The sequence below is a fragment of the Hippoglossus hippoglossus genome, chromosome 2, assembly GCF_009819705.1.
Source record: "Hippoglossus hippoglossus isolate fHipHip1 chromosome 2, fHipHip1.pri, whole genome shotgun sequence".
NCBI lineage: Eukaryota > Metazoa > Chordata > Actinopteri > Pleuronectiformes > Pleuronectidae > Hippoglossus > Hippoglossus hippoglossus.
In genome coordinates this window covers 10,394,329-10,418,555 of record NC_047152.1, presented here as the reverse complement: position 1 = coordinate 10,418,555, position 24,227 = coordinate 10,394,329, and the positions used below count along the sequence as shown (strand labels likewise).

The following is a 24,227-nucleotide window of genomic DNA, read 5'->3' as shown; positions in this document are numbered from 1 at the left end:
GTTTTCTGGGCTGTAGACTCCCTGTGGACACACACACACACACGCACACACACACACGCACACACACACACGCACACACACACACACACACACACACACACACGCACACACACACACACACACACACACACGCACACACACGCACACACGCGCATCCAGACCTGAGACAGGTTTCCTGCTGGAAACTAGGGCAGTGTGTCACCATGTTGCATCATCACACCATGTGGGATTAATGACACATCGGGTTTCATCCAAACCTTCCACCGATTACCCGCCCACGATAAATCTATCAATCCGCACTCAATCATAATTTTGTGTGTGTGTGTGTGTGTGTGTGTGTGTTTCTGGCAGTAAAACCAACACTCGCCTCATTAATGGTTTATGAGCAACCAGTCATGTGCTTTTCACTACGTCACCTACTGCAGGTTTTTACAGCTATGAAAATATATGAATGCGAAAACGGAAAAACGCTGAAGTGACATTTGTGAGGAGCAATAACCTCCGAAGTGCTGAGGCTGTGAAAACGAGAGGGATGTGGATGAAGTACCTGAGGGGCCTCTCCGGCCAGCCTTGTCCTGGTGCCTCCCGGGCCCTTCTTTGGTTTCCATCTGAGGCTCCGTGGTCTCGTCCTCTGTGGCCTCAGAGTCTGAAATAAAGACGAGGCACAAATGAAGACGGGTGAAGATGCGAGGTGGAAATTCAGGGCAAGGAAATTGAGGCGGTGGAGGAGGAGGATGGAAACAACATCTAAATCAACTGAGGCTCGCTGAAAATGACATTTCACATTTGCTTAGCGGCACACAGCGTGATGGGTCCTTGGAAAGAGCTGAGGAGAAGCCCCGGAGGGAAACAGATGGGTTGAGGCTCGAGCGTGACATGGAGCCAGCTGTGGCGTATGGAAAAACATGGCTAATAAATGGAGGGGAGTTTATATTTTACCTTGATATAATCAATAAAATGATTTAAGATACAAGCTCACTGGATATTTAGAAGATTCAAATGTTTGATTTCACAAAGAGAAACAAAATGAACTATATGGATTTTTGGGGGCCAATGAGGTTTGATATTTTACAGTTTAACCATAAACTTCATTATATATAACTATAGTTAAAAAGAGAACAAATAGAACCAGAATATAGAACTTGAATTCAACTAAAATATAAACTAAATGCATCTTTTCCTGCGTTGTTTATTTATATAAAATAAAAGTTAAAACCCCCCAAAGAGGGATGACGTTTAATGAAACAGAAAGGGAGACGCTCTGATTTTGACAACAATAAAACAAGATAAAAAAATGAACGACACACATGCTGATCATAAACCACGTCTCACATGACATCACCGGGGTGAACAGAGAGAGTCAGGGGAGCCACGGATGAGGAGAGAGGGACAGATGGAGGACAGAGGCAGAGGAGGAATGAAGACAGGCAGGTTTACCATAGCTTTGCTTTCGGCAGGAGCGGAAAACTTCGCTTCCGTAGTGGCAGCAAGAGAGGGCAGACGGGAGAGCACCGTTACTATGGAAACCACCATCTCTCTCACCCACACGACCGATCCTCTTCGTACCCATTAGAGTCTAAATACCAGCAGCAGCCGAACCGCCGGGCGGCCGACGCGGACGTGTTTTACGGGGTTAGAGGGCTCGTGAAGGAGGAGGACGACAACCGCAAAAAAAACAGGCTGCGTGTCGCCATCGCGCCTCAAATCAAGTCAGATCCAGATTAGATAAATCCAGAGGGTCTGCCTGATGATGAGAAAGCCAGTGTAACATGAGCAATCAGCATTAAGTCATTACAGCGGGGGGGTGTGTGTGTGGGGGTGTGTGTGTGTGGGTATGTAGATCCACCAGGCGCAGGGGAATTGACTCAGCAATGTAATTACAGGAGATATATTCAGCCCGAATTATAACGTAAATATGATTTGGAGTCAAGTGCAGCTCAGTGGCTCAAATATTGACTCGTATTCTAAACCACTGTGGCCAGACATTATTCACTCAGGCCTTTTCTGCCTGATTGGAAATACATTGCATTGTGGGGGTGGATGTACAATAATAAAACCCACTCTTGTTATAAGCAGTCAAGTGGTAAAAACACAAATACACTGAAAGCAACTTTCATATTCAAAGTCTCGTTAGAGGAATAAATCAAAGTGAAGCACATGCAGTCGAAGCACAAAGGACGGAAAGAAAAGGATAAAGTGACTTCACTTGTTTCTTTAACAGAATAGAGAACAATAGAACACAAGAGGATTTGAGTGAAGCGTATACTGACAACACACCATGGGTGAATCTGCCAAATGTCCGTGTGGAATGCCCAGTTCTCTGAAACAAGACACAAAGTGCGATGTATTATTCAGCAGCGAACACAGCCAACGGTTCTGTTCTACACTAAACAGCCGAGCCTGAACTTTATTATTCAACCTGTGAGTCCGGGACCACAATCCTTCACTTTCAATACGCCGGAGGAAAACGTGAGAATGAATTAAAACAGATACAGCCACGGACGCTCAGGTTCTTCTCGGTGAAAGGATCATAGAAGCTGGGAGGTTGAGTTTTGAGTTGAAGTTTAGTTTTAAACTAACTGTAAATAAAGATGGACGACGTGTCTCCACTTCCTCCCACGATCCAGAAATGAAGTCTCAGCTGTCAATCAAAAGGTCTCAGCACGTTTTTATATCATCAATAACTAATTAAAACCAAACTTACAGTCAAAAAACATCTTTCAGAAATATCCATTTAACGTGTATTTTGATTGTTATGACCTGTACTGCAGCCAGCCACCAGGGGGCAGTCCAGACGCTTTGGCTTCACTTTTGGGAGCTGACACGTCGTCCATCTTTATTAACAGTCTATTTCTACTATAAGAACGAGACAATCGTGAGGCAGAGTTCGACTTTAGTCTTTAACTTCACTTCCTGCGACCGTCAGCACCTGATCACCGGGGTGATGAGACTTCTTGCTTTAGGAAATGACTCCCAGCTCAGGGTTAATCTGACCAAAGGCTACAGGCCACAGACAGTGTTTTATCTTGTGTCTTAAAGAATATCTGTGGGCCGTGTTTCAAGTCCCTGCTGATGAAGCAGTTGAGGAAACTGCTTCTAGGACAGTCTGTCAATCAGCACCAAGGAGAGCTCCTCTGAGTGACTCACGGCTTTGCAGCGAAGTGCGAAGTGACTCATTTCACACTTGTTCCCCCTTCGCTCGCCCCCTTCGCTCGCCCCCTTCGCTCGCCCCCTTCGCTCGCCCCCTTCGCTCGCCCCCTTCGCTCGCCGCCGCCGGTTGTCGCCTGTGTGTCAGTTGATTTGATAAACTGTTGCCTGGTGGAATCTGTATCTGACAGTCTCCAGCTGAAGCGTCCGACACATTGTCGTGATCGCCATTGTTTCGGCCTCAGGGCAATAATATCAGCAGAGCCCAGCCACACGCCCCCCCCCCCCCCCATTTGAAGAGGCTGGATTTGGCAAATACTTCAAAAGAATCAGAATTCAGTGAGTACCAATCCAAGCCCGAGCTGCGTGATTCCAACAAATGGAAGAAAACATCTCGGAGGTTTGATATCGCTGCAGAGCTCAGAGCAGGAGAAACGTCCTGTGACTGGCTGCCCTGATTCTCATGTGTCCATGCGTAGCCCACTGACACACTTTCCACATGCTCCCAATTTGTGAAACCTGCTCTATGAATTACTTATCAAGCTAAAAACCGTGTGCCAGCGCCAGATGCATATTTCAGAGACACAGAATGTGCACAGCCACACGGAGGCAGGGCAGCAGGAATTTGGGCTGTTTGATGCAAAAGCAGATTGTTATTTAGGTTTTTTTTGAGGTTCAGTGAGACTTTCAGTAAATGATTTACATTTCTTATGATCTACTGTAATAAAATACGACTTCCTACCTGGCAACCAGAGTTTACTTTCTTTGTGAGGTTGTCCTGATTTGTCCTCGACAAACAAACCTGTCCATACTTTTTCATTTTCTGCAGGCAAGGCTGTTTTCAATATGTTCCCTAAAACCACTCTTCACCGTTCTGTTGCATCACATTATCACGGGTGTGGCGTCACATCCCAAAATATAACAATCTACCAGTCCCTATGAAAAACTGCATATATACAGAAAATCATCCTCATCGTATCATTTAATTCAAATCTTCTTTCCTCACCTGAAATCTCTTCTTGGACCAGATTTTCTTCATCTTCAAGAAGCGCTTCCTGTCAAATGTGTGCGATTACCTGTAGCTCACGAAAACATCCCGAAAACCCCCCAAAAGCCCAGGGTGTGGCGGTGGTGAGGAAAAGACAAATCACAATTCAGAAGAAGAGGATCGGGCTGCTGTTTGTGTGCGTGGGGGTGGGGGGGGGGGTTATTCTCCGGTCCGGCAGCAAGACGGAGAGAAAGGAAGAGCGAGGAGGCAAATACAGCAGAGCCAGGTGTCTTTGTGTCTGAGAGTGAATCCGCTGATGTGAACAGCGTCCCTCTCTGACGTAGACGCTGCCTTCAGAGGAGCAATTCTCTGGTTGGTTCACCCCCCCCTCCCCTCAATCCCAACAAGAGGAGGTGGGGGTGGGAAGTCTGAGCAGAAGGGGTGTGTTGGTCCTGATTGCAGTGATGAGAGTCGGGAATAAAGAAGAGGAGGAGGAGGAGGAGGAGGAGGAGGAAGAAAACCACTGGCTTCAGCAGAGCGAATTGACTTTCTTTTCTCCTCCTGAGCTGCGAGCGACAAAAGAGCAGGACGGAGGAATACGAGCGAGCGGAGGCGGTGGGGGAGAGACTCGGGGGGGGGGAGGAGGCAGAGCAGGGGGAGGAAGAGGAGGAGATGAAAGGATGGAGGGGCTGAAATGGATATTAAAGGGGGAGTGGGGGGGGGGAATATATCTGCTTTCTCAGAAACATTCATGTGCAAAGCTCCAGAACACAATTTTATTCTTACACCCTCGACCTCTCAGTAAATTCTCTTCTGTGTTTTCAGAACAAATCAATTATTTATCTATATTCATGTCCGTGAGCTTTAACCAGTGATGGTCAAGGTTACTACCCCCCCCCCCCACGATCACGACAAACAGCAGCTACAGTTCAAACCAACAATAATAATAACACAAACTGATCTTTCATCAAACATTGAACCAGAAACTGTTTAGTTTTGGACATTTAAACCAAAAACTATGAGCTGAAAAATGCTTCTTCACATGTATTTGTTTCATTTGGACCAAAACTTGCACATTTCAGCAAATCACAACTGAAAGATTTACTCCTTCGTCCCCAATCATCTGATCGTCACTTCATTCCTACACACAGAGGCCCGTGCCAGTCACTCAAACATTCTCCTCCTCGTCTGATTTGATGAGCGACGTGATGAGAATGTGTAACCGCTTCCCACCTCCTCCTCCTCCTCCTCTCCTCTGATTCACACTCTGACACATGTTAATTGTTCTTCCAGACACATCTGTGCTCCCCGCACCTCCTCCGTCAAACTGATCTAAAAATAACCACCGGCAGACCCAGATCTCGTTCCCCAGCTAATAACCCAGAATCCTCGTCTGCGTGTCGTCACGGCTGCCCGGCGCTCGCCTCGCCTCGCCACATGCCGTTTAGTTTGGCTAAATGAGGCGTGTTACAGTTTATGGCCTGTAAACACAGAATCGATACGTGAGATCTACTCCTGGGTTTTGAATCTGGTCGTTAGATGAGGATTATCAGCCATCTTTTCCCTGACTCATCCATAAATAGATTTAAATGTAAACAGTTGTCCTGTTTTCCTGAAGACAAACCAGCAGTTTTCAGTTCGCTGCAGTTTACATTTGTTATTTGAACAAACCTGCCTCTCTTCACCCCTCGCCCGCCTCGCACTCCTCCTCCATCCATCACCAGCGAGAGGCATGCGCTGGAGCAGAAAGTGCAGCGATCGATACCGGTGCTTTGTGCGTGATACGGGATACACCCCCAAGTAACAGTTCAAACGCCCGCGGATCAATACACCCATCATAACACACGATTCCATGAGCATCATGCACCTCTGAGAGGCCGGAGGCGGTGGCAGAGCGTCCATCTCATGCTGCTGGGAAATCTCCCTCATGAGGTCTGAGCTCACTAAAAGCCAGAAGGACTCGGCATCTCACAGAATATCAGCCATGAAGGAGAGATCATTCGATTCTGTGGTTCATGTCTCATGTCTGGTTTGTTTCAGGGCTCAGGAAGTCACAGTCTGACCCGTGTGAGAAGGTCAAACATCGCAGCTGAGCCAGTTTGACCTACAGACACCAAGTCCGCCTCCTGCAAAACCTCAAGCCTGATGGAAAAATGATAGACAGCAAATGAGCATCACCAGGACCTGGACAGGTGCACGTTGGACCACGCCACTTTAATTCTCTTAAACAACAAAGGAGTAAGCAGACTTCAAGAGAGCAGATTGATTATGTGACTTTCTGTGGAGCCGCCCTGATGGATGCCTTCCTGGCAACAGCTTCATCAGCAGAGCGTCTGGAATAGTCTCCTCACGAAGGGAAACAGGTTCTGCTGCTGTTACATCACACCACGATTACACTGCTCTTCACCGGGTTTCTACTTCTCCATTCAGAGCAGGTTTCTCTGTGTGAAAGCACAACAGCTGCTCCGGGAGAGGAATGAAACCTTTTATTATTCACTGGGATTTCCTGTGACCTCTGGTGATCTTCTGGAGATAATGAACTTCTTGTAAAGTCAGTAAATACAGCATGACAGCTCCCACAAAGTGAAGCCAAACAATCTGGACCCCTGACTTCTTGGTGCTTTTGCTGAGTTCCCATTCGCAGTTGGCAGCTTTTCATCTGCACCATAAAAAACACGCTCTCCTTGAAATGCCAGCAAAAAGCCCTCAGAAGTAGATGTGAGCGGTGACACGTGGCCGGAGCTCAGATGGTGGTTTGTAAATCCATTATGACAGCGGCCAATGTTGACAGTCACACTGCAACCTGATCCTACCACCTAATCCTGACCAAATCCCCCGAGGGTTCCTGTGAATGACTGTGCACCGGTGGGATGGAACACAAACACATCCTGCGCCAGACCAAACACCGGGAGGAGCGGCGTCGGCTTCACCCTCAACGTGTTGCCTCAGCTGCCTCGTGAGAGCGGAGAAGCTAATTAATCGTACTGTAACTTTAATCCACTCCCACGTAATATTCAGAGAATGTGAAATCATCAAGCAGCTACAGATTATCTGCGCGGCAGCGTGGAGGCAGTCCTGACACGAGATGGCGAGAGCAGGACCGTCACGTCGGGTGTGAACTCTGAGCGAGGGACACAAATCGGCTTCAGGTTCAACTGCAGCACATTCGTCTGTATGTAAAGAGTCAGGATCATTAGCTTCTCTCTCGATTGGCATATTTTAGATTTGGTTTTAACATTTCTTTGTTGACTTTTTGTGCTGGGGCTTAACAGGACCAAGGGTGACGGGGCCCTTCTCTGTCAGGGGCCCCGCTCTTTGGAACACCTTGAGGAGATCTGTCCGGCTCCTCGTGTGATGTGGGTCCAGAAGGATCTCGTTTAATTTAGTTTCACTTATTCCTCAGATAATAAGTCGTGGATCTTTGCGTGTATGGAATTCTGAATTCTGTGAGTGCATCTGAATTCACGGAGCAGATATTTGCAGATATTTCAAACAGGTCGGCTCTGAAGAGAGAATCCAGTTACATGTCAGCATCTCGTGCTTCATCCCTGACAAACCGCTTCACGCCATCACAGCACATCAGCAGCTCCCACTCACCTCTCTGCCTCTTGCTTCTCGGCCCACTCACTCCTTCCCCAACGCTCCTCAAAGCTCTCCGTGCATCCAGCAGCTCCTTCCGCAACATGGCTCCTGTCTTTGCTTCTGTATGTTTGACTTCTGCGCAAAATAACTTCTCAAGAGTGCGAATCTTTATCAAGTCTTATCCGTGGAGACGCTCCGGTGAAACCGACAGAACCTCCTCCAGGCTTCACCTTCCTCAGCCCATGTCCCTGATTCTTCTCTCTCCGTCTTCCCCCACTTCTCCCAGACTATGGCTGCCAACTACACCCGTCTATTTCCAGTCCTGCATAGTACAACCCCTCCAGTCGTACTGTACTTTCCCTCTGCACCCCCTTTCAGACGGCCTGCCCCCCCTCGTTATAGCAGGAGATTAAACCCACGGCTGCACAGACACCGAACGACCTTCCCTGTCCTCTGTGGTTCAGTCCTGTTGGACGCACGGCAGGTTTGAAACTCTAGAACCAGGCAGACATGTTGTACGACACCATTAATGATACAATGAGGGACAATGAGACAGTTACAGCTGAAGAGAGGTGCGTCTAAATAACACTAAATATTCATCCGCTGCATCTATTCAATTCATATTTACTGTGCAGACGGTTCCTGCAGCTTGTTAACACACAGAACATCGAGAGGGGAACGTGCTTTCTCACACAAAGGTCAGTTCTCCACGGTTCTCCAGTGTCGGAGAATGTACTGATGATGTTTACTGAAATCCCACCTAACAATTTGAGAGGGTGGAGTTTAGAGGATCTAATTAATAAGACACTGGATAGATTTCACCCTACGACTTTTATTCATGACTCTTGGGAGCAGCTACAGCTTCAGCTGCTTTGGGGGAAAGATGCCACGAATTAAAACGTGTTGTTCATGTCGTCATCAATCATGTAACGACATGTAATCGTTACATGATGCTTCCACAAGTTGAGAAAGTTACAGATGTTTGAAAGAATAACAGATTCATCCTCTGATCTCTCTCAGGATCCTGAACTCAGGGAACCTCTGTTCCAAGAAGACCTTTTCACACGTTATCTCATAAACGTCTCGTCTGGGAGATTCACCTTCCTGCGTCACAGTCACAGCGATGATGTCACCTCGCAGCTCAAAATACCCCCGGTGACGACGTGCTGCTTCTCGTGAGCCTCCATCAACGTGCGTGTGCAGCCTGGACTGTCGTCGGACAGTGTGTTAGTGAAACGCTGAACGCCACAGGCTGATGTCAATAAAGTCGTCTGGACTTGTGACACAGCACGACGCTGGCCTCTGATTGGGCTGATATCTTAAAGTGACACACCTGACTGACTCAGAAGCAGCCAGAACGGCCTTTAATATTTACCACACACACACACTAACACTCTGTCCTCCATCCACCACCACAATAGCACCCCCCCCCCCCTCTCGCTTTCATCACGCTGACCATGATTGAGTGTGACAGCGCCGCGTCTTGACCGTGGCGATGCTATAATTATCTGTGATGTCTGCTGGTGCAATCGGAGAAGGGGGGCCGGCGGCATCCACACATCACTCGAGCATGAGCCCTCTGGTCGGCACGGCACATACCAGGCCATAAATAACCACAAGGAGGGGGGGGGAGAGAGAGAGAGCAGGGGCGACAGAGGAGGTCAGGGAGATAGTGCGACGCCTCAGACTCAGGGAAAAAGTAGTGGATTGTGTTTGTTGTTCATAAAAACGATAAAATGAATCCTGCAAACAAACAGTGCTGCAAGTCGTAACATGCTGACAATGAAACACATCATTTTAATATTCTCCTTTCAAAGTTATGTTAATGTGCACATACAAATCCTGAGAAGAAGTTTTTTCAATGCATTCGCCTGAGAATTCAATATTTAAGGTGAGCAGCAATGCAAAGGCCTCTTTCATTGTTTTACTAGGTTTAAAACTTTCTCAGGTCCGTCAAGTGTAAACCCCTCGTGTCAAGTTTCCAGTTCTGGTCATAGAGAAATAAGTCATATAACTGATGAATAGATGGAATTGAAACTGTGACAGGAGAGAAATATGAAAAATGGAGCAAAGAGAAAAGAGGGTTGTTAGATACATTTTGCAGAGGAGAGACGAAAGAGGAGATGGATGAGAAGGAAACAGCAGAAATAGGTTTTAGGACTAAATGTGGTGAATGAGGCCGCGCTGACGTGAGGAGATGAAAACCACGAGGTGCTGAGTGATCCGCCAGCTGCAGCGTGCGTATCAGCTCATAGTGCGAGAGCTCAACTTTCTCCACAGGCCGAGGCGACGAGGCCGAGATCAAACACACGCTGCACAACAATGATCTCACTGCGAGCCACATTCTGTCGCTCACACCATGACGCAAACTGGTCAGAGGGGAAATTACACCAGTGAACGCTTCGCCGGATTCACACCGAGGTTTTACGATGAAACAGATGAGGAGCTCACTTACAAAGAACCAAGAGGAACCTACAATAACAGGAAAGGAAAGGGTATTAGATTTTAAGGTTCGGTCTATATCCCGTCTGCTAACATATAAGAGGCAGGGTGTGTGGCCTGCACAGGATCCAGGCACCAGGGGGCGCTCGAGGCACTGTGCCTTCACTTTAAAGGAGGGATGATGCTTAAAAGATATCTGAAAGAAAATGTGGAGGAAAGCAAGGAGAGAATATCTGTGGTTACCTTCCCCGAGGTCCATGATGGCGAGGACGGCGCTGCAGCTTGCCTCTCCCAGCTCATTGGTCGCCACGCAGGTGTACAGGCCGGCGTCGCTGGTGCGGCAGTCTCGTATCCACAGTCCCCCTGAGTCCTGGGCTTCTGATGCAGGCAGGGCGTCATCGTTGTGGTACCAGCTGAGCGAAGCTTTGGGAAATCCTCCCACAGACACTCTGAGTCGGATGTCGCAGCCTGTTCCCACTGCTGCCTTACGGAGTTTACGGCTGAAAACTGGTGGTGCTGGTGTCGTGGCCTCGGTGACTGGGACGACATGGTCCTCCGTGGGCCTCTTGGAAGGCATGTCCAGACCGGGACAGGAACCAGGGACTTTGGCCATCTTGTCTTTCTTCAGGGACGTTTTATCAGGTGATCGGGATGAGCTACGGTTATTGAAGGCCTCGTCGTAAAGAGGCAGTTTGACCTGGGCTGTTGCACCGGGGCCTGAAACGACCACAGAACATAAATCACATCAACGTTACAACCTTCCTCGTGAATGTGCTCACCAGGAAAAAGACAGTTTCATTATTAAAATGGCTCCAAACACACAATATTTACATTTTGATAATGGGCAACCTCATGAATAAAGCCGAGTTACAAACTGTCAACACGGCCCCTTAATCACAGACACTGTCAAGTTGCATTCTGGGAAGTGTAGGATCCAGGAGTACGACTCAAACTGGGCAATAGAAATATCTCTTGCAGACCCAAGAAAACTACGATATGACTGAATCCACCACACGGACGGATTCAAGTGGATGATCCAAGAAGTGAAGACGTCATGAGGACACATGACAGGAAGCTGCTGGTGTGTGCTATTACACTGAAACTGCAGCCAGGGGTGTTTTAAGGTGTGTATTTTTATAAAAGTCTATTATTCTTTAAATGTAGAGAACCATTCCCTGATAGTAACCAAGTGTTTGCTGCCTAAACTTAGAAAACAGTCTTTCTGTTGTGTTTCTGTGCACTGACGAGTGTGTCACAACAACAGGAAGGAAACAACTGGAACGTCACAATTAATGATCAAAGAAAACATCTGGATTTGCCTCCTTTGCTAATTGACAATATTCCACCAATATGCCTGAAATAGAGTTCATCCAGCAATAGACAGAAATGCACGTTACCTCTGGAATCCCTTTGGACATGCCCGCAAAGTCCAAGTTAACGTAACAGGATCCATGGAGCAGAATATTTCATCTCAAATCATTTGCTAAAGCCCGTGTGTCTTCGTGTCCTTTGGCGAGAGCGAGCCGAAGGTGTAAGTCCACCGGAGATCATGTAGCATTAGCAGCCCGAGCCATGGCCCCTTCCAGCAACCTGAGCCCCGGAGCGGAGTGACAGGGACAGAGAGGAAGCACCCGGGCCTCCTGCTCCGCAGCGTCTCCACTAATGAACTTTGAGTGGTTATTTAAGAAAACACACTTTAAATGAAGTACTCAAACCAGCCCACGGTGGAGGTCTCCTCTCGCTCCAGGCTCCCCCGTCTCTCTCTGCGTCACCCAGACTCCCTCAGGTTTGGAACGACAGCTGCACGGCCACAGATAGGTCACATTTCTCAGGCTGCCATGTATGACCTACACACACACACACAGACACACACAGACACACACAGACACACACACAGACACACACTCCAACTTTTGGATAGTGTTATCAATGTTATCAACCAAAGTGTGTGTGTGAGACAGTTGGAGTTGCTATAAAAAGAAAGTCTAAGAATAAAGTCAGGGTTCAGTGATTCATTTAATTATAGAGCAGTGATATAACAATAGAATTTAACAGAACTGGCTGCAGTAAAGACATTAAAATACCATGTCTGATATTTTAGTTTGTGTATTTTTAAATCTTTTTTTATTTATCTCTTATCTCTGTTTGGATCCTTGTTATAATTTGTATTTTCCTGTGCATGAAATCTAGTGAGCAGGTGAGTGATTTTGAAAAGGAGCCAGACGCTTCACATCCCCTCGACCTCCCTGACACGAGGGAGCCGTTGCCGTGGCAACAGGTCCTGAAAGATTGAATGTTTGTTGCCAAGTTTTGTGATAATTAAATAATTAAATCTGGATTAAAGCCGAGAGGGAATAAGGCCGAGATGCTGGAGCCCCGGTGACCTAATGAAGACAATATATAATGTATATTTCATATTTTAAATTTGTCCTCAGGTGAAAGAATTAAAAAATGTGAACATCACCTGCATCCAGAGCAGTAACACATAATATCTGAGATCATTTCTGTTTAAATCAGTGTTTTGCAGTAATACCGATTTAGTTTTCCTTAATTTTCCCTTCATCAACATTATCATTAGTTGGAATTAGTGGAGCATTAAACTCACTTTATCAGTTTGTATTATCAGGAGAAGAATTTGATTTGATTTCATAACATCAGGTGATGCACTATTCTACCGCCCTCTACTGGTAAAACCAAGATGGTACTTTCAGCCTCTTGAGTTTCACATGTACAATCCATGTTAATGTCGATTATGAATCTGCTAAATAATAACAAACATAATCTATAACCACCCAGTGAATCAGTATGCAGGAGGGACGGTCCTCCCACAATATGACTGAGGACAGCTGAAGACAGTCGGTCCAACATCTGGAAACTTCTGCAAAACAAAAACTAAGAAAAGTTTGAATAACTGTTAGATTTGTGTTCATGAGCATTAAACTGATTATAAAGTCTTATTGATCTCTTAAAGGGGCTGGTTGTCACATGTTAGAAGCTGAGTGGAGCCAGTCAGACAGTCACAGACACAGACAGCTACTGACAGTTACAGTCACAGTTAGTCACAGACAGCTACAGACAGTAAACATGAGGCAAACACATGACACTCATCGATCAGCTGAAGTAAAATCTGTGTATTTACACACATGCAAATCAAGAATATGTTATATTATATATCTGCTGCACCTGCTAGCTTGTTAGTGTGCTAGCAAGCTAACGCTAGCAGAGCTGTGTCACAGACATTAGTGTGTCTCCTTCCTACTTGTGTTATAGGATGAATTCAACCTGATAAACATGTCAAATAAAGACAAATATAAAGTATAAATAATGTGTCTCTCACCTCATTTAAAGACTGTTGCTGTCTGTGTATTTACTGTGAACTTATTGGGACAAAGATAAATGTGCTAGTAGCCATTTTTCACGAAGTTATATGGAGCCAGCTAGGCTAGCTGTTTCCCTTTGCTGTCAGTCTTTACGCTAAGCTAAGCTAACTTCTCTGAGACAGTAGACTAATATACTTGTGCTGCAGTTTAACATGTTAGAGATAAACATGAGGTCAGTTCAGTAGCTCTCACCTGAAGGTTGTTGTTTCTCATAAATGAAATGTCCCTGAACCCAGGATTCAAACCCCCGGGTCACAATGAGCAACACAGCATCATGTGAACTGTGATTTTGTCAAACTAACTCCAGTGTGAAAAATCCGCTCTGGTTAAATCCCTGATTTAAAAAATGTCCTTGTGCAGAAACACATTCTGAAAGAAATATAAAATTCAATAAAAGAGGCTCAGGAATGTTTCCCTCGGACAAGGACTTCCTGTTCAGTGGGAAAACAGGTGTGTGGATTAAAGCTGCAGGAGAAATGACTGTTTCAGATCATATCCAGCACCCCCCCCCCCTGCTCTGCATTCATAATTCACATGTATGTGCCCGTGATGTGAAGCCTCCTGCTCCAGAATAATGTGACTCTGCAGAAAAGGAAACGTTCCCTGGATTCTGTGTGAAACTACGGGAGCAGATATCAGATCCCAGCAGCCAAGGTCACTCTGTGCTATCTCCCATTTGTGTGCTGGCAACAGAGTTTCTCTCCCAGACTTCCCTCAGACTCAGACAGCTGCAGAGCCAAACACATCCACGTCTGAGTAAGTCTCAGGAGGGACCGTCTTCTAAACCCGCAGGAGGACTGGGAGCTGCAGTCATGGTGTCCTGCGCTCTGCTCCTGGTTCCTCTGTGGATCCTCAGTCTGAGTGGAGGCTGCAGGGCCGAGGAGCTGACCAGGGAGGCCGTGTTGTCCTGGTTCAGCGGCCGGGTTCTGGAGGGCCTCGGGCTGGAGGAGCCTCCCCTGGCCTCAGCGCTGGGCCCCGACGTGGACCCGGCCCAGCCAGAGGGAGCAAGGCCCCTGCATGTGAGGCCCCCGAGGAGCAGGACCTCCTGGGTGGACCATCGGACCAGTCCCACCCAGGACAAGGCTCAGATTATTCTCTTCCCCAGTTCTGGTGAGAAGCTTCTACCTACATCTTCTTTTGGATCCTGAAATTCAAGAAGTGTTACTGTGCTAAAGAATGAATCTTCTTGTTTTCGGTGTGAGATTATGGGATAGAAGCTTTTTTATTATACAGGATGTTTGAGCACAAAACTGAGATTAATCAGCTTTAAAGAGCAACTTCTGTAAATATGGTCGAGTGTTTAAAGGGGATTAAACATTTCATAGTGAATCTGTACCAAAGTATCTTGATACTATCGAGTCAGGAGACACCCGAGTGTCTCGTCCAAGTCTTTATCATAAAGGACGAAGGACGCTCCAATAGAAAATGGACAACTTCAGTTTTCTCTCTGATTTACTTTCCAGACTCGTCTTGTGGCCCAGAAACCACCAGGAGCCACTTCATGTATTATTTCCAGCCGTCGCTGACCGACCAGGATGCCGTGGTCACCGCGGCCCACTTCTGGTTCTACGTGGGCGAAGGGGCCAACTCTTCGGCTCCCCTCTTCATCCTCACCTCAGCACCGGAGCTTCTCCAGGCAGCGGAGGCCCCGTCTCAGAGGAGCCCGGACGGGTGGACCACCTACGACCTGGAGCGGCCGGCGCTGGCCTCTGTGGCTCAGGGTCCCTTCGTCCTCCAGGTCCGCTGTCCGGCCTGCGAGTGCCACGCTGACCAACCAGACAAGACGCCCTTTCTTGACCTCCACGCTCAGCCACGTGCTCGAGTCAGATCTCGCCGCCATGCCCCGCTCAACATTCCCTGGTCTCCCTCTGCCATCGACCTGCTGCAGCGCCCCTCTGTGGAGAGACCCGAGCACAGCGACTGCCAGCGAGCACACGTGGAAATCAGCTTCGAGGAGCTGGGCTGGGACAACTGGATCGTCCATCCCACGGCGCTGACCTTCTACTACTGCCACGGAAACTGCTCGGCCGGGGATCGAACCACCGCCGCGCTGGGCATCAGTCAGTGCTGCGCCCCGGTGCCGGGGAGCATGAGGTCCCTGAGGATCACCACGACGTCCGACGGAGGATACTCGTTCCAGTACGAGACCCTGCCCAACATTATAGCTGAAGAGTGTTCTTGTTTCTGAAGGGCACAGGTTAAAGGTCGAGTTCACACAAATCACACAAGGACCTGTCTCTTCATCCCGTTGTTGGTTGTGTGTTTTATTAGTTTGAAGTTAATACACAATAATCACCACACTCAATACAACTCACAATTATCTCTTTTCATTTCCTGTGTGCATTGCATTGTGGGAAGTGTCCATCAACAGCACATGTAAAAAATAAGCTTTTCGTTATCAAGTTTTATTTTGTAATTTGTGTTACTTCCCTTTTTACTTAACTTACTTTTATCAGGTTTCTTCTACTTGGATGTAAAAGTAAAATTAAAAGGCTGCATTGTGTTGTCTCCTCTCACCTGTGGGGGGCGCTGTTTGCCCACATTTAAACTGCACCGTCACGTTCAGATGTTCTTGATCTGCAGCTTTTTCGATAATAAATCACTGGTGAGAACATGGATGTGAATTGTGATCTGTGAACTCTACAAAGTTATGAACCAGGTTTTCACTTTATTAACTTGGAGATTAAAGATAAAACAAATGTCTGGAGGAGATTACAAACACACACGACGAAACCTTCTCGTTCAAATATATTTATTTACTCTGAAGACAAAATAATCTCTACAGTTACAAAAACTACAAAACTTGCAATAGAAAAGGAACAAGTATAAACCGCTGACGTACAATATTCAACATGAAATGTCGGACCTTGAGAAAAGTAGCAGAACTGGAAGTGAGATGAAAACAAGGAACAGCATCAAACAGCTGCTTTGGCAAAGTGGTCTTTGGAGTCTTCCAGCCACAGATCATAAAACCAACAAACAATAAACTCTGCACGAACAACGAAAGCTACAGAAGAGGAGGAAGAAGAAAGTGGGAGCTGGTGTGTGTTTACATGGCACCGTGTCGGCAGCTGTCATCCTCTCCAGGACGCACCACGGCCTCCATGCTGCAGCGGAGAGGAGGAGCAGCGGTGCACGTCCAGGATGGAAAATGTGTCTCACCAAAGAAGAATGTAAATTTCAAAAGACAAGGATGGAGTTTTGACTGTGGACAGTAGCCTTGGAGACAGATGTTTCCAGCCGCTTCGCTAAGAGAAATGAAATTAACGTTTAACTGTAACGGAGAACAATGTAAATGGGTTTATATCTGGAGAATTAAAGGATCAGCAACATCTAAGTGGCCACCGTCGAACACGTCCTTCTAAACTACTAATCTACAGATGTGGTCTTTAAAAAAAAAAAAAAAGTATTATTGAGTATTTCAAATGAAATGATTGTACAAAAAAAGTATTCTCTTCCATAAAGAATTCAAGCATTTCCCAGGTAAACATTTTTGGCAGATTGGAGTAAACATGGAGGCTTCAAATATCTTTTGTGAAAAGGTTTGGCTCCACTAATCCCCAACATCTGATCTGGTTAGCGCTGCTCTGCACGCTCCACAAATGATATAACCCGAGGCGGCGCTGTTTGAGATTCTGTCGGAGGACGACGAGCCTCGACAGAGTCTGAACTTTATGAAAAGCAAAAGGAGGAGGCAGCCGGAGGAGCTTGGAATCTCATGTGGATCCAGGTCTGAACGGGACCAGGGTTTCGTGGCGAGTGGGAGCAGGGTGGAGACGAGGTTTGGACGCAGGCTGGCGAGCAGAGATCGGAGATGTGGCAGGCGTTCAAGTTTACAGTCGTGGAGATGAAGCATTTGTCACAACACAGCTGGGTCAGCGTTTCTCCCTCTTTTTCTTTTTTGGACTGACCCCTAATACTGAAAGGCTCAATTCTCTCATCCACGCACACACACAAAAACAAAACACACACAAACACACACACACACAAAAACAAACACACACGCACACTTTGGTCTCCCTCAGTGGTCTGACTGCATTCCCATATGTGCTTCCCCCATGTGTTTAAGGCCAGTAGGAATGGAAGAACAGACGTTTGAGGCAGGAAGCACGCTCAGGCATGTATTCCTGCGAGAGGGAGAGACAACACAGGACTGTTCAGCACGAGGCCTTCACTGAAAACTGGATTTTTAAAAAAGTTCTGTCCACGCTAACACAGATTATTTCATTTCTAGTTGTGAACTGGAGCTTTTGAAACCGTACAGGACACAGAGTCTCAGCCCTCGTCCACAAAATGACTCAAAGAAAAAGTATTTTATTTAAGTTTGGGACATTTTTTCTTCCACAAACTTTGCCAACAAAGAGTTTAGTTTGTTTTAAACTAGCTTTGTGGAAAGTTTTGGTTTCTGAACTATTAAAAGATGGTGATTAATGTTCTGCTGCTCGGCCGCCAGAGAGATTTCATTTGTTTGAGCGACTCCAAACAGAGAAGGACTAGAATTCATCCGAGTTAATCTGTTTACAAGCAGCAACTTTCATTTCGGTTTTAAACTCTCTCTGTTACCTTTCTCGCTGGCCTCTCCCTGTTTCTCCTGGGCAAAGTTGAGGCGGTTCTGCTCGGCGGCGGTCTGTGCGGGCGTGTTGACCTCCGGGCTGCTGCTCCGTGACGGGCTCCCTTCCTCTGCCTGGTAGGCCAGGTCCAGGTGCTGGTGCGCCAGCTTCAGGTGCCTCCTCAGCCGCTCCAGCTCCCTGGACGAGCTCGCCACGTCCCCAAAACTCTCCCTCCCGGAGTCGGCTATGGGCGAATGCCTTAACCCTTTTTTTAGTTTCTCCTTCTTCATGGTGGCGTGGTATCCTGGCGGCGCCGTCGGCATGGAGGAGGGCGGCTGCGAGGTTCGAGCGTTGAGAGTAGCCCGACTGCGGAAGGTGTCGCGGATCCCGCCGATCCCCAGGTGGACGATTTCCAGGAGGGTGAGGAGCAGGCAGAGGAAGGACACCACGTACATCACCAGCAGGAAGATGGTCTTCTCCGTGGGGCGCGACACGAAGCAGTCCACCGTGTGCGGGCACGGGGAGCGAGTGCAGACATAGGAGGGGATCACCTCGAAGCCGTACAGGATGTACTGGCCAAACAGGAAGGCGACCTCGAAGGACGAGCGCCACAGCAGCTGGCAGATGTAGACTTTCATCAGGCCGTCACGCATGATCCTCCGCCGACCGTCATGCTTCTTCTCTGCACCTTCAAACAGACATCACACTGGGTTAGAGTCGGATTAAGTTCATACATTACAGAACATGAAAGTCACGAGACTGACTTTTCTCTGGCTTGTCGGGTTTGTCAGGTTCGATCTCCTCAGCGATCATGGGGTCTTCCTCGCCGTTGTCCTCCGCCTCCTCGTAGTCACGGACGGCTCCTCGGCTGACGATGGGCATCCTCCTCTTCCTCTGGGTGCAGGTCGGTCGGTACTCGCTGTCGTCCATGCGGGCGATCTTGTGCATGGCGAATCCCAGGTACATGATGGTTGGGGTGGTGATCATGATGACCTGGAGAACACACGAGGCTCAGATTTACAAGCTCAAGTGTCTCGTGTTCAACAGTTGAGAAAGTTCTAAGCTCACCTGAAAGATCCAGAATCGAACGTGTGAGAGTGGTGCGAACGCATCGTAGCACACGTTCTCACACCCGGGCTGCTGCGTGTTGCAGACAAATTTACTCTGCTCATCGTAGTAGATGGTTTCACCGCCGACCGCCGTCAGCACGATGCGGAAGACGATGAGCACCGTCAGCCAGATCTTCCCCACGAAGGTGGAGTGGTTGGAGATCTCGTCCAGCAGACGGGTGAGGAAGCTCCAGCTCATGGTGGCGAGGTGAGGGGGGGAGCGAGATCAGCTCTGAGAGGAAACAGACACGTGATGGATTAAATACATTTAATAAATCACTTCATGGTCCTCAGGGCTGCAAATACTTTATAGGACCCAACAAGCAGGAAAAAACCGAAAGGGAAACATGGAAACTGTCTAGTTTTGACTTGTTATGAGTCAACTGAACATTTTCTCTTATTTTATAGACCAAATGATAAATTAAAGAAAAACATGAGCACATAATTTAATGAGAATTTCAGTCAGTAGAGCTCAAAGCTCCACCGAGGCCCAACAGTCGCTTACGTTCAATAAATCTGCACCAAATCTCTCCGTCCTATAAATGTGTCTGGTTCAGAAATATTCGGAGAAATGAGTGAACCATAAATGTTCCATCTGAGTTTAATGAGTTCTTTCTTGGCCCGTTGTTGCGTTAAGTTGTTTTTGTGTAATCCTGCTGACAAACAAAAAAAGGGACAAGCGGCGGTGAACCAGTAAAACCTCCACGTTAGTCACCGAGACGTTACCGAGACGTCCACCGGACAAACAGGACGGGCACCACTCTCTGGTTTACACTTTCACAAAATGATTAATGCAAGTGTTGATGCTGCACGAAAGGAATTCTGGGTGAACCTCAACCGCAGGGCTGAGCAATAAACACGGCCACATGCTTGGGTTTAATCAGACACAGATCTCTCAGACATGCAGGTATCCATGGATCCACGGCACCGCGAGGCAGCAGCGTGCACTAATCCTGGTAGCACTTTGGTAAACCCACATTCTTACCGCTCGCCGTCACGGCCGAGCCTGAGCGGCTTAATCAAACATCAAAGAGTGAGAGAGGGGGACTGAGCAAATGGAGAAACGATCCCCTGGTTCTTTAGAAAGTGCAACCTCACGGCTCAGAGTGAAGAGCGACGGATCACAAAGTCAGACAGAGCCAGACTTTGTGTGTTAAAACTTTAACTAGCTCTGGAACTGAGGGGAGAAAACCTTGTAACTGGGATCTGAGACTCCTCCTCCTCCTCCTCCTCGCTTCCAGAAACAGGACAAAACCCGGATTTCATGACTAAGTGCAAAAGGAAAGTATCTGTGGACAAGTCTGAATGAAACTCATGCCCCCACTCCCCACGTTACTCATCAATTCCTTTGCACAACCCTTCCTCCTCCGCCTTCAGATGTTGGGACACAGCGAGCACGACTTGCCCGAGCCTGACCAGAGATGTGATGCTTGGCCAAGGAACACAGGCGTTAACGTGGAGGGTTCAGGGCCTCGTCAGCCACACCAGAGGCCGCCTCGCCACCCTCAGACCCAGACACTCACAATTATGGCGCTCAGACCCAAAGTACGTCACGTTTCAGGCACTAAACTTAGAATAAATCACACTTTTAAAAGTCTACGACAGCAGTGTCTCTATAAAAACACCCGCGCGTCGGCTAAATGTGAATTTAACGCGTGGGAACGTTTCCAGTGTTTGAGAAAACAGACAACTCATTGACCCTGAAGTGCAGCTGCAAGGTGACATCTGGTTTACCCCTGACACGCCGTCACAGACGCCACCTTTAAACGCCACCTTTAAACGCCACAGGTCGTTCCAGCAGAGATCTGAAGAACTTTAAAGCACCAGAGGCAGATTGTCCCTTTAAAACATCCTCAGCTCCAGGCTTTGGTTTTCCTTCAGCAGAAACTATTCGATGCTCAGCTTCTCTTCCAGCGTCGTGCGAAACACTGACCATGAGCAGGAATCCAGTCTAACCACTAATGGTCTAATAATATCGGTCTAATCAGAACCATCAGCAGCTGCCAGCACCAGGAACTAGATATTTAAATGTGACCTCTGAGCGGTTCAACATCTGGGTGCCACTTCTCCTCCACATGGTCACGCGAGCCAGGAGGAAAGTGAAGGTTTACTGCTTCATTCTCTCACGTGGAGATGAACGCTGGTCGGTTCGTGCTGAACTGAATCCTCACTGTCACTTTAACACTTTCATCATCTTCTATACTCGAACAGGACGGAATTAAAAAGGCCACCAAACTAAAACGTCCTGTCATAAAACTGTGCATTTCTCTGAGTTTGAACATGGTTGGAAACATTTTGGATGATGTAAGAACACAAGTCAACAACATAAGAACATCAGTGGACTTGATTTTAGACATAATTAATACTTTCTGTATCTTTAAGTCAATTCACATGATGAAATAAGTTGATCAACAGCAAGAATCATTAAAGAACTGCAGTAAATTCAGTGTTTAGCCTCTGAAACGTGAACTTTGTCTCGTTTTGACCTTTAATGAGAATAAACTGAACATTTTTCAGTTTCAGAATGTGAATATTTCCTGACATTTTCTAGACCAAACAATAAATTGAGGACAAACATGTAATTTGACCAGAATGTCAGTCAGCAGAGCGCCAACCCCAAAAGCAGCTGACTGGGTTTTTCCTTTGTCGTCGTTTCTCCCTGAAGTCGGAGCAGAAACACGAACCACAAGACGCACAGTGAAACGTCCCTGGAGTCAAACCATGGATTCTGAACCTTGTTGGGAACATGTTGGATCATGTGATGTAAACGTCAAACAGTTGGAGCTGTTTCTAGATAATTGACTGAAGGATTGTTCTTCTGTCTGGTGCTGGAACAGCGTGTTCCTGCTGCCGTGCTTCACTCTGACACAACATTCAAACAACCGGTTGTTTCTCTTGACTCATGAAAACCTCTCAGCTGAGGTGGAGGCTCCACGTTTCTCTGGAGACCTGGAGCCGCTTCCTGGAGACTTCTGATCTCATTCTCCTGACTCCCTGTCCTCTCGGAGTGTGACGTGTGCTGAGCAGGTGGTACGGCTCCACGAGAAGCTTCCAGAGGTGCATGAATGAAACTCTTCTACACACACACACACCTCCTGTGAAAGCCCCCAGCTGCAGACAAAGGACCCAGCACCCAGACGTGTGTTTGACTGGGACACACTGGTTTCCTGGGTGTTCTCTGCAGTGCCACCCTGCAAACAGCGGAGCAGAGGCCGCCTGCACACAGTAGCGTATTTGCTCAGAGGCAGCTCGTGGATTTAACGGCTCCAGGAGGAGATGGAGGGGCCGAGAGGGTGTTTTTTGGGCCGAGGATCTGGACAAAGCGAAGGCGAGTTAACATTCCTGCCCTAACCAGAAGCAGAGAGCTGGATTTCTGAGGGTTCAGGGAGCAGGCAGAGGGCAGATGAAAGTGTGGCCCTGCAGCCGGAGCAGCATCTGCTCACGGAAACTCTGCTCATCTGTCACCAGGAGACGTTAATCTCTTCTGATTGCAATCCTCAGGACGCGTTCCCTCCTTCTGCGGACTCAGGCTCGGCTGTTTTGGAAATTGTGGCATTTTTCTGCAGGAAAACAAAACTGTGCCAGGCCTCATGCGGCCAAACACAAGAATCCAGAGAGTTACACGTCCAACCATCACTTCTGTCACACACACACACACACAGAGACACAGACACACTATACAAATATACACACACACACATATATACACACGCTCTCTCTATTAGCAGGAGAGTTAGTCATTAAACAAACAAAGGAAAATCACAGCAACATTTAAAAAACCACGGGATCCAGCTGCTTCATCGAACCACATGACTTTAAAACACTTTCTCCCGCACGAACACGCACTTTTCAAGCCGTTGCGTGATGAGATGTGCGTGTAGAAGTGACGCAAACAGGACTCACGGTCGTGCGCACTGCTCCAGCCTCGTCCCGCGGAGAAAACCAAGCTCTGCGCGTAACACTCGCTTCTCTGGGTCGCGCTGACCGGACCGAGCTGTAAATGAAGTTGGAAGAAGAAGTTGGAAGTTGACACATAAACTTTTTAAACTTTGCTCGCGCCGCACACACACACACACACAACACACGCACCTTCCCTGCAGGTCGCGCGTCGACGTCTGCTCCTCGCGCTTAATTGCTCGACCAGGTTTTCCTAATTAGCGCGCGCTCTCATCGGGGTGTGCGTGCGTCCGCGTCCTCGTCGCTCATCCGTCACAGTGAACCCGCACAGCCCCGCACTGACCCCATGTGTCCCGCAGGAGAGAGACGACTGAAGACGGCTGAGAGGCTCCAGCAGAGCCGCTGCTCCTCTTCCTCCTCCTCCTCCTCCTCCTCCTCCTGCTCCACGTCACCGGGCCCCGTCAGGAGGCCCCTCGTCTGAAACCTGAGACCCGGGACCACGACTACCGTTCACCAGAGGAGCTCAGGGGCCATGTTCGATGTTTACAAGGTCCCAGAGAAACCTGCGTGGATCTACTGACACGTACAATATATATATCATGATATACAGAACATCCACTTTTATATATAGAGCAACAAGCCTCATCCTCATCCTCAGAATCATAATAATCAGAATCATAATAAACTGCTCTAGCAAAGAAAGACACATCATTCATAATGTGACTTTATATTTCTACAGCACTTCTAACACTTCTCAAAGACACTAATTAGAAACATCACACACTGAAACTGAAGACACGTTTGGAGTCATTTTGAAAAGCTGCTTTGAGTCATGTTTAATACAAATCAAAGGTGGAAACTGACACTTTACTCAGTTAAAAGCTAAACAACGTAAAAGGAAGATAATAATAATAAGATATGATATTTATAATGATTTAATACTATTAGTTTAAAGTGAGTTTAGCCCCCCTCGGTCCTCAGGCTGTGATCCTGCTGTTCAACAGTTATCACACTGTAGTTGGATCAGATTATCTTTCATAATAATCTAGAACCCCTATAATAATAATAATAATAATAATAATAGATCATACAAAAATACAACCTAAATTGATGTTTAGATTCAATTATTTTT

At 47.4% G+C, this 24,227-nt stretch overlaps 3 protein-coding genes across 7 annotated transcripts in view; 1 reads left to right on the top strand and 2 right to left on the bottom strand.

Annotated features, from left to right (window-relative positions):
• The window catches only part of spega (striated muscle enriched protein kinase a), a 32,245-nt gene extending 20,233 nt beyond the window's left edge, over positions 1–12,012 (bottom strand). The window contains exons 1-5 of one of the 5 annotated variants that reach the window (XM_034610487.1): positions 11,557–12,012; positions 10,403–10,876; positions 2,278–2,320; positions 1,438–1,472; positions 548–646 (exon numbers count right to left, since the gene is read on the bottom strand). In XM_034610487.1, coding sequence (XP_034466378.1) covers positions 548–646; positions 1,438–1,472; positions 2,278–2,320; positions 10,403–10,772 — 547 coding nt within the window. In that variant the 5' untranslated portion in view covers positions 10,773–10,876; positions 11,557–12,012. Of the gene's footprint in view, positions 1–547; positions 647–1,437; positions 1,745–2,277; positions 2,321–4,153; positions 4,641–10,402; positions 10,877–11,556 lie in introns of those variants that run through there. The other 4 variants (XM_034610495.1, XM_034610504.1, XM_034610521.1 and 1 more) reach the window with 4 other exon arrangements.
• Positions 12,013–14,013: 2,001 nt separating this feature from the next.
• Positions 14,014–15,909, top strand: inha (inhibin subunit alpha). Its single transcript, XM_034610871.1, has 2 exons — positions 14,014–14,649; positions 15,003–15,909. The coding sequence occupies exons 1-2, from the start codon at positions 14,352–14,354 to the stop codon at positions 15,725–15,727; spliced, it is 1,023 nt and encodes a 340-aa protein (XP_034466762.1). The 5' UTR covers positions 14,014–14,351; the 3' UTR covers positions 15,728–15,909.
• A 361-nt stretch (positions 15,910–16,270) lies between these two features.
• On the bottom strand, positions 16,271–23,591 carry LOC117777392 (gap junction gamma-1 protein-like). Its single transcript, XM_034612153.1, has 6 exons — positions 23,288–23,591; positions 23,102–23,192; positions 19,158–19,430; positions 18,854–19,082; positions 18,103–18,777; positions 16,271–17,666 (listed from the first exon to the last, which is right to left on the bottom strand). The coding sequence occupies exons 3-6, from the start codon at positions 19,395–19,397 to the stop codon at positions 17,653–17,655; spliced, it is 1,158 nt and encodes a 385-aa protein (XP_034468044.1). The 5' UTR covers positions 19,398–19,430; positions 23,102–23,192; positions 23,288–23,591; the 3' UTR covers positions 16,271–17,652.
• Between the last annotated feature and the right edge of the window lie 636 nt (positions 23,592–24,227).

Excerpts from the sequence above, each read along its gene's own strand:
- inha (XM_034610871.1), top strand. The coding sequence starts at position 14,352 with ATGGTGTCCTGCGCTCTGCTCCTGGTTCCTCTGTGGATCCTCAGTCTG. Across the intron at positions 14,650-15,002 it reads TATTCTCTTCCCCAGTTCTG|ACTCGTCTTGTGGCCCAGAA; the intron begins GTGAGAAGCTTC and ends TTTACTTTCCAG.
- LOC117777392 (XM_034612153.1), bottom strand. The coding sequence starts at position 19,397 with ATGAGCTGGAGCTTCCTCACCCGTCTGCTGGACGAGATCTCCAACCAC. Across the intron at positions 19,083-19,157 it reads TTCGATTCTGGATCTTTCAG|GTCATCATGATCACCACCCC; the intron begins GTGAGCTTAGAA and ends TGTGTTCTCCAG. Across the intron at positions 18,778-18,853 it reads ACCCGACAAGCCAGAGAAAA|GTGCAGAGAAGAAGCATGAC; the intron begins GTCAGTCTCGTG and ends GTCTGTTTGAAG.